This window comes from Durotheca rogersii (assembly GCF_024521655.1).
Source record: "Durotheca rogersii strain YMJ 92031201 chromosome Unknown GGS23scaffold_6, whole genome shotgun sequence".
NCBI classification, from domain to species: Eukaryota; Fungi; Ascomycota; class Sordariomycetes; order Xylariales; family Xylariaceae; genus Durotheca; species Durotheca rogersii.
The window spans coordinates 1522520-1545470 of NW_026251237.1; the positions used below are offsets into that span (position 1 = coordinate 1522520).

The following is a 22951-nucleotide window of genomic DNA, read 5'->3' on the forward strand; positions in this document are numbered from 1 at the left end:
AGGCGGGGGCAGACGGGGTGCCGAGGAACTGCCTATGTGAAAGCGAAAGATGGCCTCGGGGAATGTAAGCCGTTTCTAATAGCACAGATTCCGAGTCGGAATTGATAGGTGGCCGTTGAAGCGCATCCGACACCGCGGTGCGATCGGTTGAGGGGGATCACAGGCAGCCCCTGAATCCGCGTGTGATAGTCGGAGTAGGTAACAGATGTCGAGTTGTTTGGAGAACGTGCAGAAGAAAAGACAGTAGGGAGTGTAAGAAGTCTCGTATTAATCCGCAATTTGAGAGTGTCTTTCTGTAGTTCCGATAGCTTGTGAAATTTCTCTTCGGAACGATATTAGTTTATATGCTCCCTTAACCTCTCTATCTACAGACCCATACGAACCTTTGACTGAATTCTACCCCGATATGATATACACGTGCACACATTCTGTCGACGATAACACCTCCTAGGAGTCCATTTGTCTCCAGCCTCAATAACTATCTACGGGCTCCGAATCCCTAACGTCTGACGACGGCATTCTTGCTACAATAGCTGACCAACTACGCGGCGCCAAGGTCGGGATAATGCCCTTTCGGGGCTCCGATCCTACGCCATTTCGCCTAATCCGTGCCTTCGGTGACGCGCGTTTCGGAGCTCGCCAATAGCACTTATATATCGCTGTATGGGCTCCCTCGCACCCTATGCCACTTCCAAATACCCCTTCCTTCTCTCTCGTCTCACACACTGTCTTTTTTTCCGCGGGTATTCGGAATGCCCACGACGGACCCGAGCCTCCGCCCCGACTTAGCCAGAACCCGCCGCGGCGTCCCCGTATCCAACCATGTTACCGACGACGGCCAGCGACGGGCAGGCCGCTCGCGCGGCCGAGCGCGCGCCGCTGCTCGCCGGCGTACACGTCCCGCAGGCGCGGGGCCGCGCCGCCGTCGTCAACCTGCTGTGCGTCGTGCTGTTCGTCGCGTCCTGCGGCGTCGGGTTCGCGTCGATCCCGCGGACGCGCATCCTCGAGGACCTGCTGTGCCGGCGCTACTACTACGGCGACGCGGGCGCTTCCGCCGTCGACGAGAGCCTCTGCAAGGAGGACCCCATCCAGCAGCGCCTCGCGCTCGTCCTCGCCGTGTTGACCGCCCTCGACGCCGCCGTCGGCTGCGTCGCCGCGCTGCCGTGGGCCCTGGTCGCGGATAAGTGCGTGGCGCCTTCTCTATCTCCTCTCTCCTCTCTCCTCTCTCCCGAGTGGCCGCCGCGGACTAACCGACGAACGTGCGTGGCAGGATCGGGCGCAAGCCGGTGTTCTCGCTCAGCCTGCTCGGCATGGTACTGAGTGCGCTGTGGACCATGGCCGTCCTTTACTTCGACGACGTATTTCCCCTTTGGCTCATCTGGTTCGGCTCGGCGGGTGCGCTCGTCGGCGGCGGCAACGCTGTTACCTCCGGTGTCTTGATGAGCATGACGACCGATGCGACGACCGACGACGAGAGGTTAGTCGGTTCCGTTAAATCTTTCTCCTCTACTCGTTTACCCATAGGTACCTTGCCGCCCCCTCCCCCCCTGTTCGCCGACGACGACGATAAAGGGGCGCGTCTGCGTGTGGATGCTAATACGGTACTTATCTTCTGGTAGGGCTATCGCGTTCATGCGTCTCAACGTCGCCGGGCTGGCGGGCAGTCTCATCTCCCCGGCGCTCTCGTCGCTCATGATGGAAAGGACGGGTCCGTGGCCCCCGCTCTGGGTCACCATCTGCATACTGATGCTGAGCGCCATCGCCTTCCTCTTCATCCCGGAGACACTGAGACGCCACGATGAACAGAAAGATGCACATGAGGAAGCCGAAGCGGGGTCGGAGCCGGAGGAAGGGGAAAGCAATCCCAAATCGCGCGCGCCTCACATCGCGATCCGGTTCAAGGAGTCTCTCTCGATCGTCAAGTCGCGGTCCCTCGTCCTCCTGCTCATCACCTGCCTCGGGGCCACCCCCGTGCTGTACTCGACGCTGCAGTTCATGACGCAGTTCATCTCGAAGCGGTACGCGATGAGCCTGGCGAGTACGGGCTACGTGCAGTCGGCGTACGGCGTCGCGCAGGCGCTGCAGGCGGTCGTCGTGCTGCCGTGGCTGGCCAAGTTCTCCATGCGGAGCACGACGCCGGCGCGTCTGCGGGCGCGCGACGAGCACCACCGCGACCTGTCGATCGCCCGCGTGTCCTACGTCGTCCTCGTCCTCGGCATCCTCGCGCTGGCGGCGTCGCCGGGGCTCGCCGGCTTCGTCGTCGGCCTCCTCCTCATGGCCCTCGGCTCCGGCTTCGGCAGCCTCACCAAGAGCCTCATGAGCCTCTACGTCGACCCGGAGCACCGATCCCGCCTTTTCAGCCTCGTCGGCATCGTCGAAGTCGTCAGCAGCATATACGCCCAGCCCTTACTCGCGGGGCTCTTCACCCTCGGCATGAGGCTCGGCGGCGCCTGGGTGGGTTTACCCTATTACGGCTTGGCAATCCTCACGGCCGCGGCTGGATCGTTGCTGCTCTTCGTCGAGGTGCCAAAACCGGTGTTGGCTGCGCCACCCGCACGCGAGGAGGATAATCATCTGGATGGGAGAGAATTATGACGATCGTATACAGTTTCGTGGGGTCTTTTCTTTCTTCCAGCGCCCGGACTTACAGAGGCAACTAGAGTTACAGCATACGGATAGACGTCTACTTACAAAGGGGGGGTAAACTAAAGGTAGGCCGGTGGATGCAGCGGGCAATGAATAGACACATAGATGACAGGGGTGGTTTCATACTTCTGTCTATCAAATACAGGTTCGCGATGCTCCATGGTCCCTCGTCGGACGTTGTCGTGTCTAGCATCGTCTTGGGAACATGGATTCCTCGCTTGACCGCGTGTTGTTGCGCTCCCTGGATGGACCATGGCCGAGTTTTCCAACCGAAACGGTAATAGAATAAAAGGTTGTCGTCCTAAAAGAGACCATAACGCGAAGCGCAATAAGGTGGTGGATGGTGGAGAGTATGTAAAAGTGTGTAAATAGGTTGCCAGCAGCATCACGTGGCCGCTCCCATTTTCTGGTCGGAGTCCGAAGAGGGACGGGCCGAATTGACTCATCCTATAGCGCCGCACACGGCCTTGGGTAGGTATCTGTTGGCCTGTAGGCTGCGCGACGGGGTACGTCTAACACAGTGTATCCTACTTGATTAGTGAAGTCGCCAAAGTGAGTTGCCATCTAGTAACCATTCCCTGACACCCTTACGTAGGAGTATCATTCCCTCATTCAGACCTCTAATATGCGCTCCATCCACAGCTACCGCGACCAGCGAGAACCCCTTCGCTTCCTCATAGCGGCAGATACGCAGGGGAATATTGGTGGTTCCCAGGCGCTCATCCAGACGGTTCATCACCTGTATATCAGTGTCACACGGATGGAACCCTGCGCTAATAAATCAGACCATAAAGGTTAGGAGGACAATATCGGGCATTAAGGCCGTTACTTCGGCGACCTACTAAGGGAAGTCCTAGATAAGCTTCGGATAGCTTCGGTATTAAGGTATAAAGGTACGAAGGTATAAAGGTACTTCCGGGTTATATTAGAACGAGAAGGGAACGTAAAACTTAGAAGAAGATAAGGACTTAAGAGACCTCCTATAGAATTATTAATTAAATTAAACCTATTTTAAGTAGATCCCTTTGTTATAGATAATTCTATATTATTCTTACCCTTATAACTTTACTATAAGTTAGTAATAAGAAAAGCCTACGCCTAAGCCGGCGTTATACGCTAAAGCCGCTACCCCGGTACCGTTACTACCGGATTAACCTCGACCTTTTATTAAAGAACTAAAGTCTTAAACCTTCCTACTCCCGCGATTAGCCGCTTCGGGGGTAGCGCCGATCTCTATAGCGGAAGTAGCCTAAATAATAGCTACGATTAATAAACTAAAGGCCGTAATAACGGAATTAAAAGTAAAGGACGCCGAACGAACTACTTTAGCGCTTTAACCGAAGCTAACCCCCGAACTAACTAATAAATCCCTCGTCGTATACTAGCCCTAGGAATATAAGGTAATTATAATAGATGCTCCGGAAATCGCGAACTTAGGAGTAATTATACGTAATCCTCCGTAGTAAATCGTAGATTTATATAAGTAAATAAGATAGGTATATTAAAGCCTAGTAATACTAGCTAACTAAGTCGACGTAGGATACCGATAAAATACGATCTTAAAGGAGTAGTACGAATAACTACGGTAGCTTTATTAAACCGCTACGGTAATATAAGCTACCGGTATCCGAACTACGAAGATATAGATCTATAAATTCTAGAAATAAATCGTAAAATAAAGTACTTATTTCGCTTAGAACGTATAGGAAACCGTAGCTAAGTTCGCCCGGTAGGATAAAGTACGAACGGCCGTAATAAATTAACTTCGAAACGCCGTACTATAAAACTAACGAGCCTTAATCTAGTTACGCGAGGAATATAATAAGTTAGTAACGGACGTTAGCTCCTAAGCTACGTAAAAGGATAAATAAATTAGCGAAATCCTTAGTAAGGAATACCTTACTCCCGGGGCTATAGAAGAAAAAACCTAGCTAATTAAGGACGACCTTAAGGCTTACGCGGCTAACTTAATTAAGAAATATTAATAACGACGATTAAGTAATAAGCTAACGGATATTAAGTCTATTATCGTAAGAGCTAGCTAGAGGATAAGAACGCTTATTCCCGCGCCGGGTATCCGTATTACGATAACGTTTACCGGGAGATATATTAATAGCGAGGCTAGAATAAGGGAAATTATTTCCGACGGCGTACTTTAGGACGCCGCGGCTAAACGTACCGCCGTACGAGTAAGAGTCCGTTTTTAAAACGCCGCGATAAGCGCCTTTATATTAAGAGGAGCCGGGTAAGGACTACCGTAACCGCTACGGACCTTACGGAATACCTTAGGAAACCTAAGGAATTCTAACGATTCGGATAACTTAGAATCCGGGAACCCGTAGAGGCCGCGACGCCCGCCGAGCGCCTTTAAAGAACCGTAGGAGCTTCTCGACCCGGCCGAGGAACGTATAATTAAGGCTTAAACTAAAGCTATAAATAATCGACGAAGTATTACGGTAACGACTAATTTAATATACCTTGTTAAGCTTACGGCTTATAACGATAAGGATTTAGCTAAGTTTCGATCGTAATAAATTAAGGTTAAATCCTACCTCGAAACTTATAAAGAAAGCTTTACCCGGGACGTTTAAAAGATTAACTAAATAAGATCGATACTTACCGAAAAGGCCTAGCTCTAGCATTAGTAACGGCTAGCCTAGGTAAAAAGGTTAATGGTCGTCGATACGTAGGCGGGGTATTCTTAAGTACTTTAAGAACGGTTTAAAGACCCCGCCGAACGATATCGTAATTCTAAAAAGATATAGGAATTAAAGTATTAAGGAAATATCTCTTAGTACCTTACCGAGCTTATGGATCTTAATAATATCGTCTAATAATCCGGAACTACCTTCTAGAATTATATCGCCCGTACCTTACCCGACGAAATAATTAAGCTAGTTTACTTACGACTAAGTAGTATTCCCGAGAGCGATAAAGCCTTCCTCGGAATAATTAAAGAAGCCGGCTAAATTTACGAAAATATAATAGCTAACCTAGGGATTTTAGGAAAAGGAGGATCCGCTTCGTAAAAGGAATATACGAAAGCGGATTAGTAATAACGGTAACCCGTAAAAGAAACTCGCTCCCGCTTAAGCTAACCGATAAACGAACGTAAATAAAAGGATAATAAGAAACCCGTACCGGCTAAGGACTTACGATAAACGGATAATAAGGAAGCTTTAGTTAAAATTAACTAAGCCGCTATCGATTAACGAAAGAAGAATAAAAAGGCCTATTAGAAATACGGAAGGAATAATTACTAAACCCTAGCCTACTTCGTAAAAAAGGACTTAAAAGGACGGGACTTATCGGCGCTACCTAAGAAAGTCTTATCGGGAAAAAGAGGAAGGAAGGAGTCCGAACTACTACCTAATAAGAGGGCTAGGATCGATACTACTATACGATAGGAGGAAATTCTTCCCCGTATTATAGAGCTATCCGACTCCGATAAAGAACGGGATTTTTAAATGCCTCCCCGTAAGCGTTAACGGAAGAAAGGGACGATAAAAATAACGTAAAAATTACGGCTATTAAACGGCCCGGAACGCTAGAAGTAACGGAAGCGGTACTAATAACGAAGAAATCACGAGTCCCTTAGCGTAACTTAAACGAGCTAAGATTAAGTAAACGGCTTATTCATACGATATAAATAAAATATTAAGGAAAAGAATACCCCTTACGAATCCTCCTAGATACCGGTAATAAGGTACCCTTAATTAACGCCGCTAAAGTCGAATAATTACGCCTTCTTATTAACTAACGCTCTAGGGCTAGGACCTTAATAAGATTCGACGGCTCGGAAATCTCGTTAAAAGGACTTTAATATATAAATAAATTAAAGTTCCATAGCTACGAATATATCTACCGTATCGCTTAGGAAGTTAGTAAATTAAACGAAAAGGTCGATACTATTTTACTTTAATAATAAATAAAGGAATACCCCTCTTAAGGATTATTTACGGACGGACGGCTATACTTTAACTCGCCCCGGTACTAGAATTATCGCCTACGGCTAGCTCGCGTAGGGATAGTACGAAAAGTAAAGGCTTTAGTATAAGTACCGGAATAATTCCGCGACTTCGTTTCTATTATAACCAAGGAAGCCGGATAACGGTTCCCCGATCGGTAGCCGTAGGACTACGTTATTAAGCTCCGACCGGGAACTACTCCCCCGTAGGGACCTTTATATATTATAAGTAGACGATAGCTAAACGCCTTAAAACCCTAGCTCGACGAGATAATAACTATGGGGAAAATCCGAAAATCCAAGGCCCCTTGCGGCGCATCTATAATATTTATAAAAAAAAAGAACCCGGGCGCTCTAAGGCCGGTAACGGACTACCGGGGGTTAAATAAAATTATAATACCCGTCCGATATCCGATCCTATTAATTAATAAATTATAGAACCTATTTTAAACGGCGCGATGGTTTACTAAGATTAATTTAAAATCTAGGTTCTATATAGTACGGATTAAGAAGGATAATAAATGAAAAACCGCCTTTAGAACGCGCTACGGGCTATACGAATATACGGTTATATTTATGGGATTAATTAACGCCCCCGCTACTTTCTAAGCCATAATAAACCATATCTTCCGCGACCTCTTAAACGCCGGGGTTATCGCTTACTTAGATAATGTCCTAATCTATATTAATACGTTAGAGAAATATAACGAATTAGTTAAGAAAGTCTTAAAACGGCTTATAAAAAACCATTTAGCGGTAGCCCTAAAGAAATATACCTAATAAACGTAAGAAGTTAAATTCTTAGGATATAATATAAGCCCTAGAGGTATTACTATATCTAAAGATAAAGTAGAGGCTATCCTTAACTAGCGTACCCTAGCTATACTTAAAGACTTATAAAGCTTTATTAGGTTCGTTAACTTTTATCGTAAATTTATACGTAATTTTTCGGGCATAGCTAGGTTAATTATTAGCGTTAATAAGGGAGACCGTAAGCTATAGAAATAGGAAAGCGAAATAAAAAAGGCCTTCTAGGAATTAAAAGAAACCTTTACGAAGGCCCCGGTACTTATATATTTCGACCCTAACCGAGTTCTAATTATCGAAGCCGACGCCTTAGATTTCGTTATTTTCGCGGTCTTCTTATAGAAGGATAATAAAGGGAAACTAAAACTAGTAGCCTTTTTCTTACGACGGCTTATCCTAGCGGAAATAAATTATAAGATATATAATAAGGAACTATTAGTAATCGTCGACGCATTCGAGAAATAGCGATATTATTTCGAAGGTACTTAGCATTAAATAAAAGTATATTCCGATTATTAGAACCTAACGTACTTTACTACGGTAAAAGTACTAAATCGACGCTAAGCCCGCTAGGCCTAATAGCTTTCCTCGTATTACTTTATAATATACTATCGCCTAGGAAAGTAAAATAAAAAGGCCGATATTTTATTTAGATTACTATAATATCGCCTTAAAAAAGGAGGAGCTAAGGACTAGCCGATAGCGACGGTCCTATAGAAAAAACATTTTTTAAAAAATTTAGGCTTACCTACGGTAATACTCTCTAGCGTAAGATTAAGTAATATCCTAATACCCGCTTAGACCTTAGAGTTCGTTAAATAGGTTAAAACGGTAGTTATATAGGACCCGGAATACTAGGCCTAGCTAATTAAATTACTCGGTAAGGAAATAAAGTTCTAGGAAGGCCTTTTCTATCGGCGAAACCGTTTCTAAATACCTAAGGACCTATAATAGGAGGTAGTTAGATCGGAATACGATATTAAAGTAGCGGGGTATATAAGTATAAATAAAACCATAGAACTTATTATTCGTAACTTTTGGTAGCCTAACTTAGAAGTAATAGTTAAGGAATTCGTTAGAGGATACCGCGAGTACTAGTAAAATAAGGCACCCCGATATACCCCGTTTAAATTACTATAGCCTATAAAACTATACTATCGACTATAGCAGACGATCGCGATAGACTTTATTACGGACTTATTAATATCTAACGGCTACGATTTTATCTAGGTTATTATAGACCCCTTTATTAAGATAGCGTACTTTATTCCGCTAAAGAAAGACGGTAAAAAAGCCGAAGACCTAATACCTATTTTTATACGTAATTATTAGCGGCTATATAGGATCCTCTTAGATATTATCTCCGACCGAGACTCGCGATTTACCTCCTATATATAGAAGGGCGTCCTAAAGTTCCTTAGCGTTAAGCCTAGAATAAGTACCGCCTTTTATTCCTAAACGGATAAATAAATAAAGAGATTTAATTAAATCCTAAAAGCATACCTACGCGCCTTCGTAAATTACGAGATAAGCGACTAAGAAAGCTTACTACCTACTACCGAATTTACTTATAATAATACCGCTTCGATAATTACCGGTATATTATCCTTTTACGTTAACTATAGGTAGTACTTAGTAGTATATAACCCCCCTCTAAGTACCCCTAAGAATCTAGAAAGTAACCTCTATACTTACTAAATAATTCGGGTATATAATAAAGCTAAGTAGTATTTAAAAAAAGCACGGTAAAGGATAAAAGGATAGGTAGATAAATACCGAAAAAAGAAACTCCCTTTAGAAGTCGGATAGCTCGTTATACTAAATACCCGTAACATTAAAATCAAACGCCTTATAAAGAAGATAAATAAGAAGATACTCGGTCCCTTTAAGATCTAGAAGGTCGTTTCCCCTACCGCCGTAACTTTAATACTTCCGAAAGGCTAGCGTATTTATAGTACCTTCTACGTATTTCTTATCGAACCTTACCGCGCTAATAATTAAGAATTACCTAACCCTAACTAAGTCTTACGGGAGGTAGCCCCGATCGAGGCAGAAGATTACGAAGTAAATAAGGTACTAGATTCCGTAAGAACCGGAGAAGTTATTAGGTATTTAATAAAATAATAAGGCTAGCCGGTTAAGCGCTACTAAACTTAGGAACCGTAGGAGTACTTTACTACCGAAGGAACGAAGGGAGTTATTAAGTTATTCTACTTATAAAACCCTAATAAACCTATTAACCATCGGGCCTAGGCATTACGCTTAGGGACGAGCTCCTCCGAAAAAGGGAGATAGTATTATACGGATAGAACCCTACGCTAATAAATTAAACTATAAAGGTTAGGAGGATAATATCGGGCATTAAAGCCGTTACTTCGGCGACTTATTAAGGGAAGTCCTAAATAAGCTTCGGATAGCTTCGGTATTAAGGTATAAAGATACGAAGGTATAAAGGTACTTCCGGGTTATATTAAAACGAAAAAGGAACGTAGAACTTGGAAGAAAACAAGGACCTAAGAGACCCCCTATAGAATTATTAGTTAAATTAAACCTATTCCAAGCAGATCCCCTTGTCACAATCAGTACCGGGAAAACAGTACAGTGAAGAAGGAATGGGGAAAAAAAGAAAGCTCGAAATATCTTATTTTTCAAGTTCCAGCTCTCTCCTCTTGACCAAACAGAATGCCAAGGCAAGACCCAGCGGGTGATCAGAAAGCCAGTTCAGTCGTGCCTTGCCATCGTCCTCTCTTCGTGGGTAAATAGCCCCTCATCGGTAGACATCTCGTCCATCAGAAGCTGAAGGCTTCGAGTTCTCCAAAGGTGGCGCATTTATTGCCGCAGATGGACCTAATAGGCTCCCATGCTTGACTGAAAGCCATGTTATCCCGCGCGAGGACGGATGATAAGATCAGGACGGCAACCCTGGCGGTAACTATACCGCCCCTTCGTGATGATGACCTTATTTGGTTACCGTGTTAACATCTGGATACCATTACAGACATTCTGTCGATAGACCCCTTTCCCGGTATGGTAGGTAGGCAAGTACTTAGGTACATAATATAGCTTGGCCCTAGATCCACACGTTAGATTATTTTTGATTCTTGGATTTCCAGACCGCCTGTCGATCGAGCCGCTTAAAAAACGTTGGTTCTACCTATAGGTATTATTATAGATGCTTGTTGCGCTCAAAAAGACATAATAGTGAGATAGGAAACCTTGCCGAGTTCTCAAATCGCAATGGCGTCTGTCGAAGATACTAAGCGCACGAATACCACGCTCAAGTTCATCAACGAAAGCCTTGAAACCTTCCCCAACACCAAATTTACGGCCAGCAGCCTCGATTTCTACAGCGGCCAGCCGAAAGACAATGGCGGAACGTTTTTCGAACCCTTCCAACACATCCAAATGCTTCAAGGCCTGGAACGGACCCAACCCTGGAAAAACCCTGGTGGGTGCCCGTCAATAACGCCCATAGACGAGCATCTAGATAGCTGCGGGCAGGCCAGGGCAGTATGGAATGTGATCCTCAGTTACTTAACCCTCAATCAAGATGAGCTCGCTCCCGGAATCGTCGAAGGAAAAGGATGGAAGTCAGTGATAGTAAAAGAATGCAAGTATCTCGGCCACCCTTACGCTAACGTCTAGATAGACACTCTGGAGATGAGAGTCTACTGGTATTGACCGAACCCGCTCCCTGGAAAGTCGAAAGTTTCATGGATAAACGTGACCTTCAAAAGCCACATATATTGTGTTTTTTATCGAACAGTTCCCCTCTCGAAGAGATGGTTCCCTCTGAGGCCGAGCTATATACTATTTTATGGACTGTCGGTAGCCGCATGCTGGATAAGGCATACCAGCACCATCGTATTGTTCCTGCAAGTTTAGACTCCCTCGACGGATTCATTCCTCCCAGCTAACAAGACTTAGGTCATTATTGTTTCCGCTGCGGGTTACCGCCTTCGTATCACCCAAGGTCATGTTGACCATGAGGAACTCGTTGTACGAATGACTCCTGTCATCAACTTTGCTGCGGGTGAGCACGAGAATTGGGATGATTTCGCACAAACTCTATGTTGGGTCGTGGGGAACCCCATCGGAGTCACAACCTACTAGGTAGACTCCATGCACTTAACCCATGTATCTAACGTTGAACGACGATATGTTGGGGGGTTGGACGTCTACGCATAGTTTAACCGGGTTGACAGGCGATTCAACAGCCAACGCGCCAGCATGTCGGTCTGCTAGCTGACACTGATTACGGGGTGCAATTTCAGTTTCGTCCACCCCTTGTATAGGTGGCGTGCTACTTTGTTTAACCTATGTCGCGTAAAACGCAGACGCGTACATTACACTGTGCGGTATGTGGGCATATATGGCTGGTTCAACTGCTACGTGACAACCTATTTTTTAGAAGAACATTGGAAGACGAAAGCCAGAACGAGCCTACAGTAAGCTTGCATATGTTCCTTCCTAGCCACGGCGAAGGGCCCAAACACCATCATGTTCAGGAAACTTTTGGGGTCTTCCAGAGTTCTACTCATAAGTCGCCTGCCCTGAATATAATCCACGTATGCGCGGCCAAACTTCGCAAAGGTAAGGTAGATTTCGTGCCTGTTCGGTGAAATAAGAAGGCGACTAGTAGGACTAACTTTAGGATACGGACTCAATACGGGTATCGGGATGATGGTAAACAACATACCTCTCTTCGCCGTCTGGTCCCAAATTCTCTGGTGGGTAGTTGCTGACCCAGCAGGCAATTTCGCCCGCTTCCTGAATTCCAAAATGGACCTCGTTTCTGCCAATATCTCGTGCGTCCTTCTTCGCCTCCAGGCTTACGTGAATTTTCTTCCCGGCCCGCGTCCGAAGACAACCATCGATCCTTGCCTCAAAAACATTCTCCCGAGTCCCCTTCGGTCCCCACTTTTGAAGGTAAAATGCCGCTTGAGCAACAGACATCTCTACCTCGGGTTGGTGGCTCATCACTAGGATGTCGAGTAAGGAGACCGTGGCTAATACCACAATCTGTTCGCTCTCAATCGGCTTCAGGTCCTCGCTCGTCCTTTTTTGCTCGGGTGAATAAGGAGACAGCTGCAAATCTTGGAAATCCCCTGTTAGCAGATCATCGGGCGTGCTGGGCCTTTCACGTATATCCTCTTTGCTGGCCTTGGACGGATTCGGAGTATCAGCTGACGCTGCTGAGGCTTCTGAGGCCCGGTTGGAACGCCGGAGCTCGGCCGGGCCCGTAGCGTCGACGGCGAGAGTATCAATTTGCCATTTGCGGATTAGCGAAAAAACACCGACGTCAGGGAACGGGTTCCCGAGCAGCTGCGATGGCTCATAATCAAAAAGTGTAAGATACTGCTGGAAGGCCGGCCACTCGTCTAATTTCTCTCGGGCCATTTCCATGTAATCCTTCCCAATGAAGCGGGTCGGGTTATCGAAGAGTGTCTTAGCATTTTTTTTTGAAGTGTGAGAGCGAGTAAGAAGGTACTGGGCATAATCCATCTCCGACGCGGACGCAGCAGACTTCAGGTCGCAAATAGACATGTTCTCGAGACCTAGCTCTTTCGCCTTTGCCTTCCACTCCGATCTACTTGCGACCAAGTCTTTGGAATCCATCGTCCTAACGTTCAAGGATGTTTTAATATATCTGCGCCGGAGCAGGAAGAATCACAGAGTCGTTGAGAAGACAATGGGAAAGTAAGTACTTGATATGCTAGGTTTTCTTTTTCTTGAGAGTGGCAATAGTCTCTTCCTCGGAGGGAAAATACCGGACAATCACGATTCGAACACTAACGTTCCAATATTAGAACTTACTATAAGGTAATAATCATATCTTCAATGGGCTCTGTTGGTGCCTTTTTGTTACCATGCAGGCGCTAAGTAGGCTGAGAGGTCATCGCGAGGACCACGTTAGGCGCCAAGGCATGCCCCTGGCACGCAAAAATAACCAACACCCTTCAGACCTGTGGCTGGCTCCCCGAGGGCACCACCAGGAATACAGCTTTTCTCTGCACATGAACTCTTTCGGCTGTGACCTGTTATGCTGGGGGGCCATAGGACTGCCTAGAGACCCCAGTCTATTATTACTTGGCTTAGGCAACTTGCATGAGAACGGACTCGATGCTACCAACATCGTTAGGACGAGAGGCCGCTTCTCCGTCCTTTCGGTGACTCGCTCATCCGATTCCTCCCGGTAAACGCCGCGTCAGAGGTCTAGCCCGCCAGACGCATAGAACCGATGGGAGGCCTGGCCTGAGATGGCATACTTAGGCAAAAGCACCCTACCTAGTATACCACGATCCCTGCCTGTAGGTGGGTACCTAAGGTTGTGCAGCTCTATCTAGGTAGGTACCCACTTTAGATCACATACCCCAAACATAAGTGGGCCATTCCGAGTACACTGTATAGGTACATTAAGTACCTAATAGTACGGGCCTTCTCCCACAGCCGCCCCCCGTCATGTGCATATTGTACGTGGGCCCGGTTCACTTAAGCTACTACCGCTCCTCCCGCATTATCTCAGAATCCTCAAAACAACAACTTTCCATATCCTCCTGTGCCTTACCAACTAGAAAATCAGAACCCCCCTTTCAAAACCACCGTTCGTTTCACCGCGCAATGGCGACACATAGGCATCCCGAGCATGTTGTCGCCACCATCAAGTTCATCCAGAAGGGCTTCAAACTGATTCGCCAAAGCCGGACCCCTTACCTCGACGACGCGAGTGACCAATTGAAGAAGACCCTTAACGTTGCGACCAGCCGTCTCGACTTCTACACTGGCAAGCCAGGGGATGATGGCGACGAATTCATCGAACCTTTCCCGCATACCAAAATGCATGAACTAGTGAATCGGATCCAACCATGGGAAAGCCCGGCATGCCCGTCGATACTACCCGTAGATGGCGACCTGGACAACCGTGGGCAAGCTAGGGATATATGGAATGTGCTCCAGAGTTATTTACGCCTTAATAAAGACGATGAAGCCCCGGGGATCATCAGCGGGACGGACTGGAAGATAGTAACGTAGGTATTAACCTTTTGTCATAACTATATTTAAAGCTAATGATTCTAGACCTGAGGAGGATGATATCCTATTCCCACTACTCACGAACAGCTTCTGGAAAGTGGAAAAATTTGTCGACCAATGCGATTTCAAAAAGCCTCACATCAGCTGTTTCTTGACAAATGGTTCTCCCCTTAGAGATATGGTCCCTTATATGAGCGAGCTGGAGACAATAGTGTGGGTTACGGGTAGTCGTCTTCTTGATAAGGGATATCAAGACCATCATATAGTCCCTGTGAGTCTGAAGAAATCCTACAAGATCTCCTGGCTAATAGATATAAGGTCACTATCGTTTCCGCTTCTGGACCTCGCCTTCGCATTACCCAAGGCTATGTGCATCAGGGTCAGGTTTTCGTACGAATGACGCCTATTATCGACCTTGAGGAGGGCGAGAGGAAGAAGTGGGATGAATTCATCCAGACTTTGTGTTGGATCGTGGGCAATCCCATCGGTAATACAGCCTAATGTTACGGACTAGCACACCGGGACACCTCCATCCCACATGGGTGTGTATAAAGCAAGGAGAGGAGTAGGAGGGGGGGGGGGGGTAGTTACGTAGCCACGCCACGGCTATTGGCGCCGACTGATCAAATCCCATTCCGACAGTGGCTTGAGAGCTCAGTGCAGTGATCGCGGCGTCCCCCCAGACATATGATAATGCGGCGTAGCGGATATCCGTAGCATCTGATGCATCTAGTGGCAAATTCATGGTGTGAAGTTTGCAGCGCACTGGCTGGTCTTCAGGATTAGGCAAAATGTCGATGAACCTGACTTGAGTGTTGTTAAAGATTTTATAGATTTTTTCTGTGGTTGGTTGAGGGCGAGGCGGCTGGCGATAACGCGACCTGTGACGGAGGAGAGGCCATTTGGATGTAGGTATGGTAGTGATAGAATCGTAATATCTATGCAAGGCCCAGAGGGACTTAGTGTCAGTTGAGTGAAAGCTCAAGAGGCTCGTATGATCTAGCCAGAACAGCTAAGGTATTCAATGTGCTTGATGTTATACCTAATGTCTCCAGTAGTGAGCAGGTGTGTACTAATACGTACCTACTAGTAGAGAGCATCGGTTAACCCCGGAACGTACCTGATTTCGAGATCGCCTGGTTGGCGAGAGTCTAACCAATCCAAGGCAGTCCAATGGTTTAAACAAGGTCGCGTCGACCCCCATCTCGAGATTCACTTCCGCCCAACTCTGGGCGCAACTCCAGAAACAAGGGGTTTCCAACGACGATAGGGTTTAAGAGGACGCAAGTCAAGGATCACTAATATAGGTACGCCGAAAGTCTGGATGATAACCCCCAATTCTACCAACAGGAAGAGTTGGAGAGGCTGCCCCAGCTGGATGGAGTATAAAACGTACTTGATTCTAAAAACCTCCTATCTAAGGTACCCTTGCTAAATAATACCCTTTAACTCTCGAGGGTTACTTATATAATACGTATTATATAATTTAGGAGGGCTCGTATTTAGCTAGTAGGGGGAGGCAAAGGTAACTGCCCTCGGTTATAACCTTAAAGGCCTTTTAAAAGATTATAGCAACGAATAGTAAAACAGGTTTTAGTAATAGCTTATCTTCTCGCCCTTCTTAATCTCCTCTAGTACGGCAACTAAAGGTCCTTTAGTAACCTTAAATAATCCTCCCGTGGTTTAAATAGTTTTAATTAATTCGTATAATAATAATAGGGTCCTAATGGCTTACTATCTAATAATAGTAACTAATATGCTAAACGTTTAACGGGTAACCCTACGATAAAAGGGCTAGTTTATTTCTCGCGTAGCTTAGGTGGTTTTCCGTCCTAATAAAGCATAACGAGGTCCCTTTTTCCGATGGATCTACTAGCTTTCTTAAGGGCTTCCTCTCTCTTCTTCCTGGTTTATTTTAATAGCTTCTAGACGTTCTCTTTATAGTATTATATCCTAGTTATATGGTTTACGATTAGATCGGCGTATGTTTATTCGTTAGGGAGCTTAAAAGAGCCGTTAGCCAGAATAGATCTTAATTTAGTTAGATAGGATAGCGGATATTTAGCTTCGAAGGTACTAATAAGTAGATTCTTATATAGTATTTCGAACGGTAAATATCCTAGAGATTTAACGTAACGCGCGTTAATTCTAGTTATTATTTCGGATATAGAGCTAGCTTAGTTTAATAGCTCTTGTTCTTAGTAAGGTAGTAGGTTTACCGTCTTCTTTAAGACCTACTATAGGATCTTATTAAATACTTTAATTAACCCTACGGATCGGTAGGAACCCGAAGGGGCGTTAATAACTAGTATTCCTTTAGTCGTTAAGTACTAGATTATCCTTTACGAGGTAAATACGGATCCAGGGTCTAAGTAAAAGGCTAGGGGCCTCGTTCCTAGGTTAGTAAGCCATATATTAAAGCCTATAAGTGCGTTATTTACTAAGGTACTAGGGGTAGGTAATGCCTAGCCGTATCTATTAAATTAGTAAATAATTACTAGGATATACTTATGCCTTAATAATAATAGAAAGGGGCTAATAAAGTTAGACGATAGGATCTATAACGGGGCGTAAACCGTTATAAGGAGAGGAGGACCTAATAGTTTAGTTAGTTTATAATACGCGTAAGGAAGGCATCCGTTTATATAAGCGGATACGTTACTAGCTATCTTTAGCTAGAAAACTAAACGGGAGAATCGTTTTAGTATAATTAACTTCGAGAAATGCCCGGCTTCGTTATAAGCTTTAACGAAGGCGTCTAGGACTTCGTTTAATAGTAAATACTTATTTTATATCCTACGATAGTAATGCTATAATTACGTTCCTTAGATCCTATATTTCTTAGCTTTATTAAGTAGGGACCGTACTTTAAGCCGATTATAGGTATCTAATTTAGTTCTCTTAGTAACTAAGAGGTTAATTACGTCTCCGTATTATTTAGAATTTAGCTATTTATTTTATTCGGAGAACGATCCTCTTACGAAGAGCCCTAAGGCTTTGGTAGCGAGCTTTAATAAGGCTAGTAACGGCTAAAAGCTAACGTCCGAGGAGTCCTTAGGAGTTTAGGCTCTAGAAGGCGAGGGTAAGTAATTATTAGCTAGTTATAGTTTATGGATATACCTAGGTCCTATTATTCGTAGTTTAAGGACGTACTCGGGTCCTAAATATAGTTTAAGGACGTACTTAGGTCCTTTTATAACCGTAGGTAACGACGATAACGAAACTAAAGCTATATTTACGGCTACCTTAATAAAGGGGGGTAAAAGATCCCGCCTTCGGGATCCTAATAGTAGATCTGGATTAGGTAATTAAGCTAATAATTACTTATATCCGCCCTCGCTATCCTTCTAAATCTATAAACCATTGTCTTAATCTTAGGAGCCGAGGGTCTTTAGGTATTCTAGTTCGGCGTCCTCGTAGTTATTACCCGGGAATATAATACGAGAGAGGGCATTAGTAGCTTTATTCCTTACTCCTAGGATATATTCGATTTATATATAGAGTAATCTAAGCTTAAAGGCCTAACGAACGTAAATGCCTTTAACGGCTAAAGAAGATAAGAACTAAGTTAAGGGTTTATGATTAGTAAAAAGGATAGATCGCTTTCTTACCCGAAATATATAGCTATATCGACAGTAGAATTTAACCATTACGTAGAGCTCTTTCTTATAGGTACCGTAGTTACGTTAAGGTTTCGAAAATATAAAGTTATCGTATAAGATAGGGACGTTAGCTCCGTTTTATCGCTAGAAAATAACGTAACCCGCTACGAATTATAAAGCGTTAGTATATAGGGATACGGGTAGATTAAAAGCGTAGCTATAAGTATTAACTACGGCTAATACTAGTAATCTAGTTAGTTTAAAGGATAAGGATTTAGCTATGCTTTATTTCTATTTAGTATCCTTATTAAGTAGCCGTATTAAAGGGCGATAGATCTCTAAGTAGTTCTTTATCTATTTACGGTAAGGACTTACGGTTCCTAGGAAAGACCTTATTTCTAACTAGTTAGTTAAGACGGGTTAGTTACGAAGACGGGAGGCTCGATCTTCTCGTATACTGTAGTGGTGCGGTAAGACATGCCCTCTTAATGCATTACGTAATACGCTACGATAGGCCTTATGCCTATATAGAGTAACCATAGCACCCGTAAGTACGGGATATATCATGCTTATTATTTAATTTATTACTTAGCTAGATTACTATCTTTGCTATTTTTACCTTAATTAAAGATTCGTTTTTGCTATTAGATTTATCGTTCTCCGATTAGTATATCTATTTTAGTTATAGGCGCTTAAGTTACTTCGTCGTATTACTATAGCCGAATAAGTGACTTTTACGTTTTGCCTCTTTTCTCTTCTTACCTCTTATACCTTCGGGCTAGCGACTACTATATCTCTACGACTAAGGGGTATAGCTAAGATACGATAACTACATTAGATTCCTTACCTTTCGATTAATATAGCGATATTAGTTTTATTTATCTTAGACTATCGTACGTATTATAGTCTTCGATAGAGTATACTTTCGAATGAATATATCCGGGTCTCTAGTATCGCGTACGCTTTACTCCTCCTTAGTAGCGATTACCTTATAACTTTTTCGACCCTTTAACCTTTAGTTTACGGAGTTTTTATTACGTTATTAGGATTTAAAGGATACCGATCGCCGTCGGCGCCGTTATTTAACCCGCGAAGCAGCCCGCGTTTTACGTTAAATAAAGTATCCCGCTTTATAGTTATTTATCTATTATAGGGAGGTACGTATAAGCCCGGGAACTTTTATAACGATATTATTATTATTAGGATAATACCTAGCCCTTAATACTTATAACGCTAATAAGCTATCGATACTACGATATAATACGACGACTAAACCGCGTTTATACCGATTAAGATATTCCTCGTATAGTTATTTATTTATTATACGGAGGAACCCGTAAAACCCGGAGAACTTTCGTCGTAATACTACCGCTACTAGAGATAGTACTTAGCCCTCGATATTAACCGCTTTCCCGAACCGCTAATAGCATAGTATATCTCGTGCGAATAAATAAAGCTTATAACGATTAGGGCAGCTTTTTTATAGTTATCTATTTACTATATGAATTAAACGTACGAGCGCCTTAGTATAAATTACGATAACTTATACGACTCGCTATTTCCTTATTAATACTAAAGGCGGATAAAGGCTAATAATAATTATACCTTAACCGACCTTACGATAGCTTCTTTTTCCCTCTAAACCTATTAATCGATATAAATTAAATATATAAATACTAATAACTTATTATATTAAAGGCATTTTAAGATACCTAGGCGTAGCGACTCGACGATATAGTATACGATATAATATAAATATTTATATTAATAGTATAAATAAGAATTAATAAACTAATAGTTATTAGTAACCGATAGTTTTAAAGAGAATTAGGAATTAATATTAATAGGACTACGTAGATATAAAGGATTAGGGAAACGGAACTAAAGTCGAGTTAATAAGTATACCTATATATAGGCCGGCCTTATATTACTAATTAATAGTTAGTATAACGAGAAGTACTAACATAAGCGTAAAACGGCGCCTAGCGGTAATACCGCTAATACTATTAAATAGCTTCCGTTAAATCGAGACCGGCCTATAGCTATAACCGGTATCGTATTTAACGCGATCCTTTACTCGGGATCTATTCCTTATACGTATTACCTTAACGAAGGTTATACGTTAGGAATTCTAAACCTTAATAAGAGGAATTATCGTTAATTTATTTATAATAGTTAAATTATTAATCCAGGGAATACGTATCGTACTTTAGTTAGGCGTTAACCGATTAAAGAAGCTCGTATAATACCCGGACCCTATCGATCGGGATAATATAATAAATATTAATATACCTATACTAAAGGAAAAGCATTAGGATATAAATAATAGCTATCTTACTTTTACCCTTATATTAAATAATAAGATCCCTACTACCTTTCTTTTTATTTTATACCTCGTACCGTTAAACTAAACGGAGTTTATAGCCAGAAAACGGAGTAGATCGCTATCGGGACCTAAAGTAATAAAGACTAAACTATTAATAAAGACCTTAAGAATCGATACTAGCTTTCCGCCTTTATATCCGCCCGAAGAAGAGAAAGACGACGACAAAACTCCTACTTAACTACCCCTTAACCGCGGCTCTATACTTATCCCGTTAATTCCTATGGCATTATCTTAGAATAATAATAACGGGGCCTTTAGTAGCTAGAATATACCGGTAGTTACCCCGACTATCGTAATACTAGTTATTAGATTCCCTAACCCTACCGATTACCCTAGGCTTAAGTTTAACGAATATAACGTAACTTAATAACTAGAAAGGATAAATCGATTATTTAACCGCTACCGTATAAGCGACGACGATAAGATTAAGGAGATCGGCGAATAGATTACGACTAAGATTATTAGGGAGCGTATTAACGACGTTACGAAGGATTAAACGATCTAAAGAGTTATCGTTATAGCCTTAAAGTACCGCTTTAGGATTACCGATAAACTAAGCTAAGCTAACGTTAAACGTAAACTCGTATAGCTAGAACGAGGCAACGTAATTAACGATCCTAAGGCGATTTTTACGTATCTTATAAACTATAAACGTCTTTTTAAACTCGCAAACGATAACGGAAAGCTTCCCTAGAAAGCAGGATACCTAACCGATAAATTCCGGATATCCCTAATTATAAAGTTCTATAAAACGGGAAACTATAATTATAATAAGATCGGAGATATCGACTACCGGATTCTTTATACTTAGCTCTATAAGTAAGCGGAACGTTATATAATAGTATAAATTACCGATAAAACCTAAGCCGAGGAACGACGATAGTAAAAGACGGTAACTTTCGAGGAACCCGAAAAGCCTATAATATAAATAATTTAACGATTAACGACTCCTAGCCTTTAAATGCCTTTACTACCGCCTTCCTCGTAGCCTAGATCCTCTTATAGCTACCTAAGTACTAGTTAAAAAGCTAATATTGTAGTGGTGCGGTAGATCTAGGCTACGTAGCCTTTTCGATGTATATTTATATAGGTCGCGTACTCATATTTTCATTAGCTAGACTTAGACCTATAGACATTACGACCTATAGCCATTTACTCCTTTTACCATGCCTTTCTAGCTATCCTCGTCTTTGCCTTTCCAGTCCCCTTTTCCTAGCTGCCGTTTTTAGCTGGCCGATTAATCGATTATAGCTGTTTATAGCTATGATCTAGGTTCGATCGGTACTGGGCTAGTTGTTAGTAGTTAGGTAGTCCTTGTTTCGTGCCTCCGTTAGCGTGCCTACGCTGCTCCTGTTTAGTGGCGACTACCTAGTAGCTCGTCCTTACCTCAGCCTTAGAAGCGACCTTTTACGCCCGTTTTTATAGTCATTAGGTTTAGGATACGACGATTAGGAGATTCCCTGTTTTTTAGTTAATTAGGAGTTATTTTCGTAGCTCCAGAGCCGTTTTCGTAGCTTTTGGTTAGAATTTTTAGGTCATAGCTTTTCAGGTTAGGATTAATAGGGAGGGTAGATAATTATGGCGACTATTAATAACTACGCCCTCCTATTAGCTTTTAATTAGCTTACCTAAAAGCTCGTTCGCCGATTAGTAGATCTATCCTATCCTCGTTTCTTAATTGTCTCTTTTGAAGGAGCTATATCCGTTTTTACCCGGTTTCGCTTCCGTCGTTTTTCAAGTACTTAGATAGCCGTTTTCTTAGTTAATCTAATACCGTTACCGCTACTACCCCCTTTTTATAATACGCGCTTAAAGGCATCCGTTCTTTATCGATTTATTTTAACCGTAAGAGGCTTGCTATCTTAATCGCCCTTGTTTTATCCCTGCTAGTTAGTTACGGTACCTAGGGAGGTTTCTCCTTAACCGATAGGTGCTACGATGCCTTTATAATAAGATACCGACATACCTTATACCTACGAACCTAATCGGGACCTACCGATTAGCGTACGAAGACCTATAAACGATACCGATACGAACGAATTAAATAGATATTAAATAAGATAGCCTAGAAAAAAAAAAACAGTTATAAGTCATAGTCGGAAATAGTTAGGATTACCTAGAGACCCTTCTTATCGCCCTTACCGATATGTAGTTAGTAGGAAGAACCCAGAGAGCCCCTAGAACTACGTATAGGGGAGGGATCGAGGGTTAAGGGAAGCCCGGTAGATACTACCGGACGAATATAGGAACGGTTATACGAAACGAGTCATAGAAACGGGCATTAAATAGGATATATTAATCAGTTTATAGGATCAGGAATTAGTTAAAAAGGATCGGTAAAAGATAGCCATGAACGAAAAGGACGGGATTACGTTACATCGTATGGGATTATTTTTTCTTTATTTCTTACGGGAGCTACGCTTATTTTACCTACCCGTTATAGTTCCTGTTTCCTAACTATTAATCCCTGTTATTTCTTAATGGCCTTAATAGACCTGGCTCGCTCCTAGT

General features: G+C 43.3%; 4 protein-coding genes across 4 annotated transcripts; 3 read left to right on the forward strand and 1 right to left on the reverse strand.

Annotated features, from left to right (window-relative positions):
- Positions 1 to 822: 822 nt before the first annotated feature.
- On the forward strand, positions 823 to 2595 carry GGS23DRAFT_604310 (MFS general substrate transporter; the record flags this gene model as incomplete). Its single annotated transcript, XM_051519585.1, has 3 exons — positions 823 to 1184; positions 1271 to 1477; positions 1620 to 2595. The coding sequence occupies 3 exons, from the start codon at positions 823 to 825 to the stop codon at positions 2593 to 2595; spliced, it is 1545 nt and encodes a 514-aa protein (XP_051373549.1).
- Positions 2596 to 10393: 7798 nt separating this feature from the next.
- On the forward strand, positions 10394 to 11636 carry GGS23DRAFT_466169 (uncharacterized protein). The gene is made up of 3 exons (XM_051514168.1): positions 10394 to 11010; positions 11070 to 11295; positions 11348 to 11636. Exons 1-3 carry the CDS (start codon positions 10658 to 10660, stop codon positions 11531 to 11533), a joined length of 765 nt encoding a protein of 254 aa, XP_051373550.1. The 5' UTR covers positions 10394 to 10657; the 3' UTR covers positions 11534 to 11636.
- A 40-nt stretch (positions 11637 to 11676) lies between these two features.
- GGS23DRAFT_466139 (uncharacterized protein) lies at positions 11677 to 13261 on the reverse strand. Its single transcript, XM_051514167.1, has 2 exons — positions 12120 to 13261; positions 11677 to 12055 (listed from the first exon to the last, which is right to left on the reverse strand). Exons 1-2 carry the CDS (start codon positions 13037 to 13039, stop codon positions 11821 to 11823), a joined length of 1155 nt encoding a protein of 384 aa, XP_051373551.1. The 5' UTR covers positions 13040 to 13261; the 3' UTR covers positions 11677 to 11820.
- A 481-nt stretch (positions 13262 to 13742) lies between these two features.
- On the forward strand, positions 13743 to 15465 carry GGS23DRAFT_562085 (uncharacterized protein). The gene is made up of 3 exons (XM_051515992.1): positions 13743 to 14448; positions 14498 to 14723; positions 14771 to 15465. Exons 1-3 carry the CDS (start codon positions 13883 to 13885, stop codon positions 14951 to 14953), a joined length of 975 nt encoding a protein of 324 aa, XP_051373552.1. The 5' UTR covers positions 13743 to 13882; the 3' UTR covers positions 14954 to 15465.
- The last annotated feature ends 7486 nt before the right edge of the window (positions 15466 to 22951 follow it).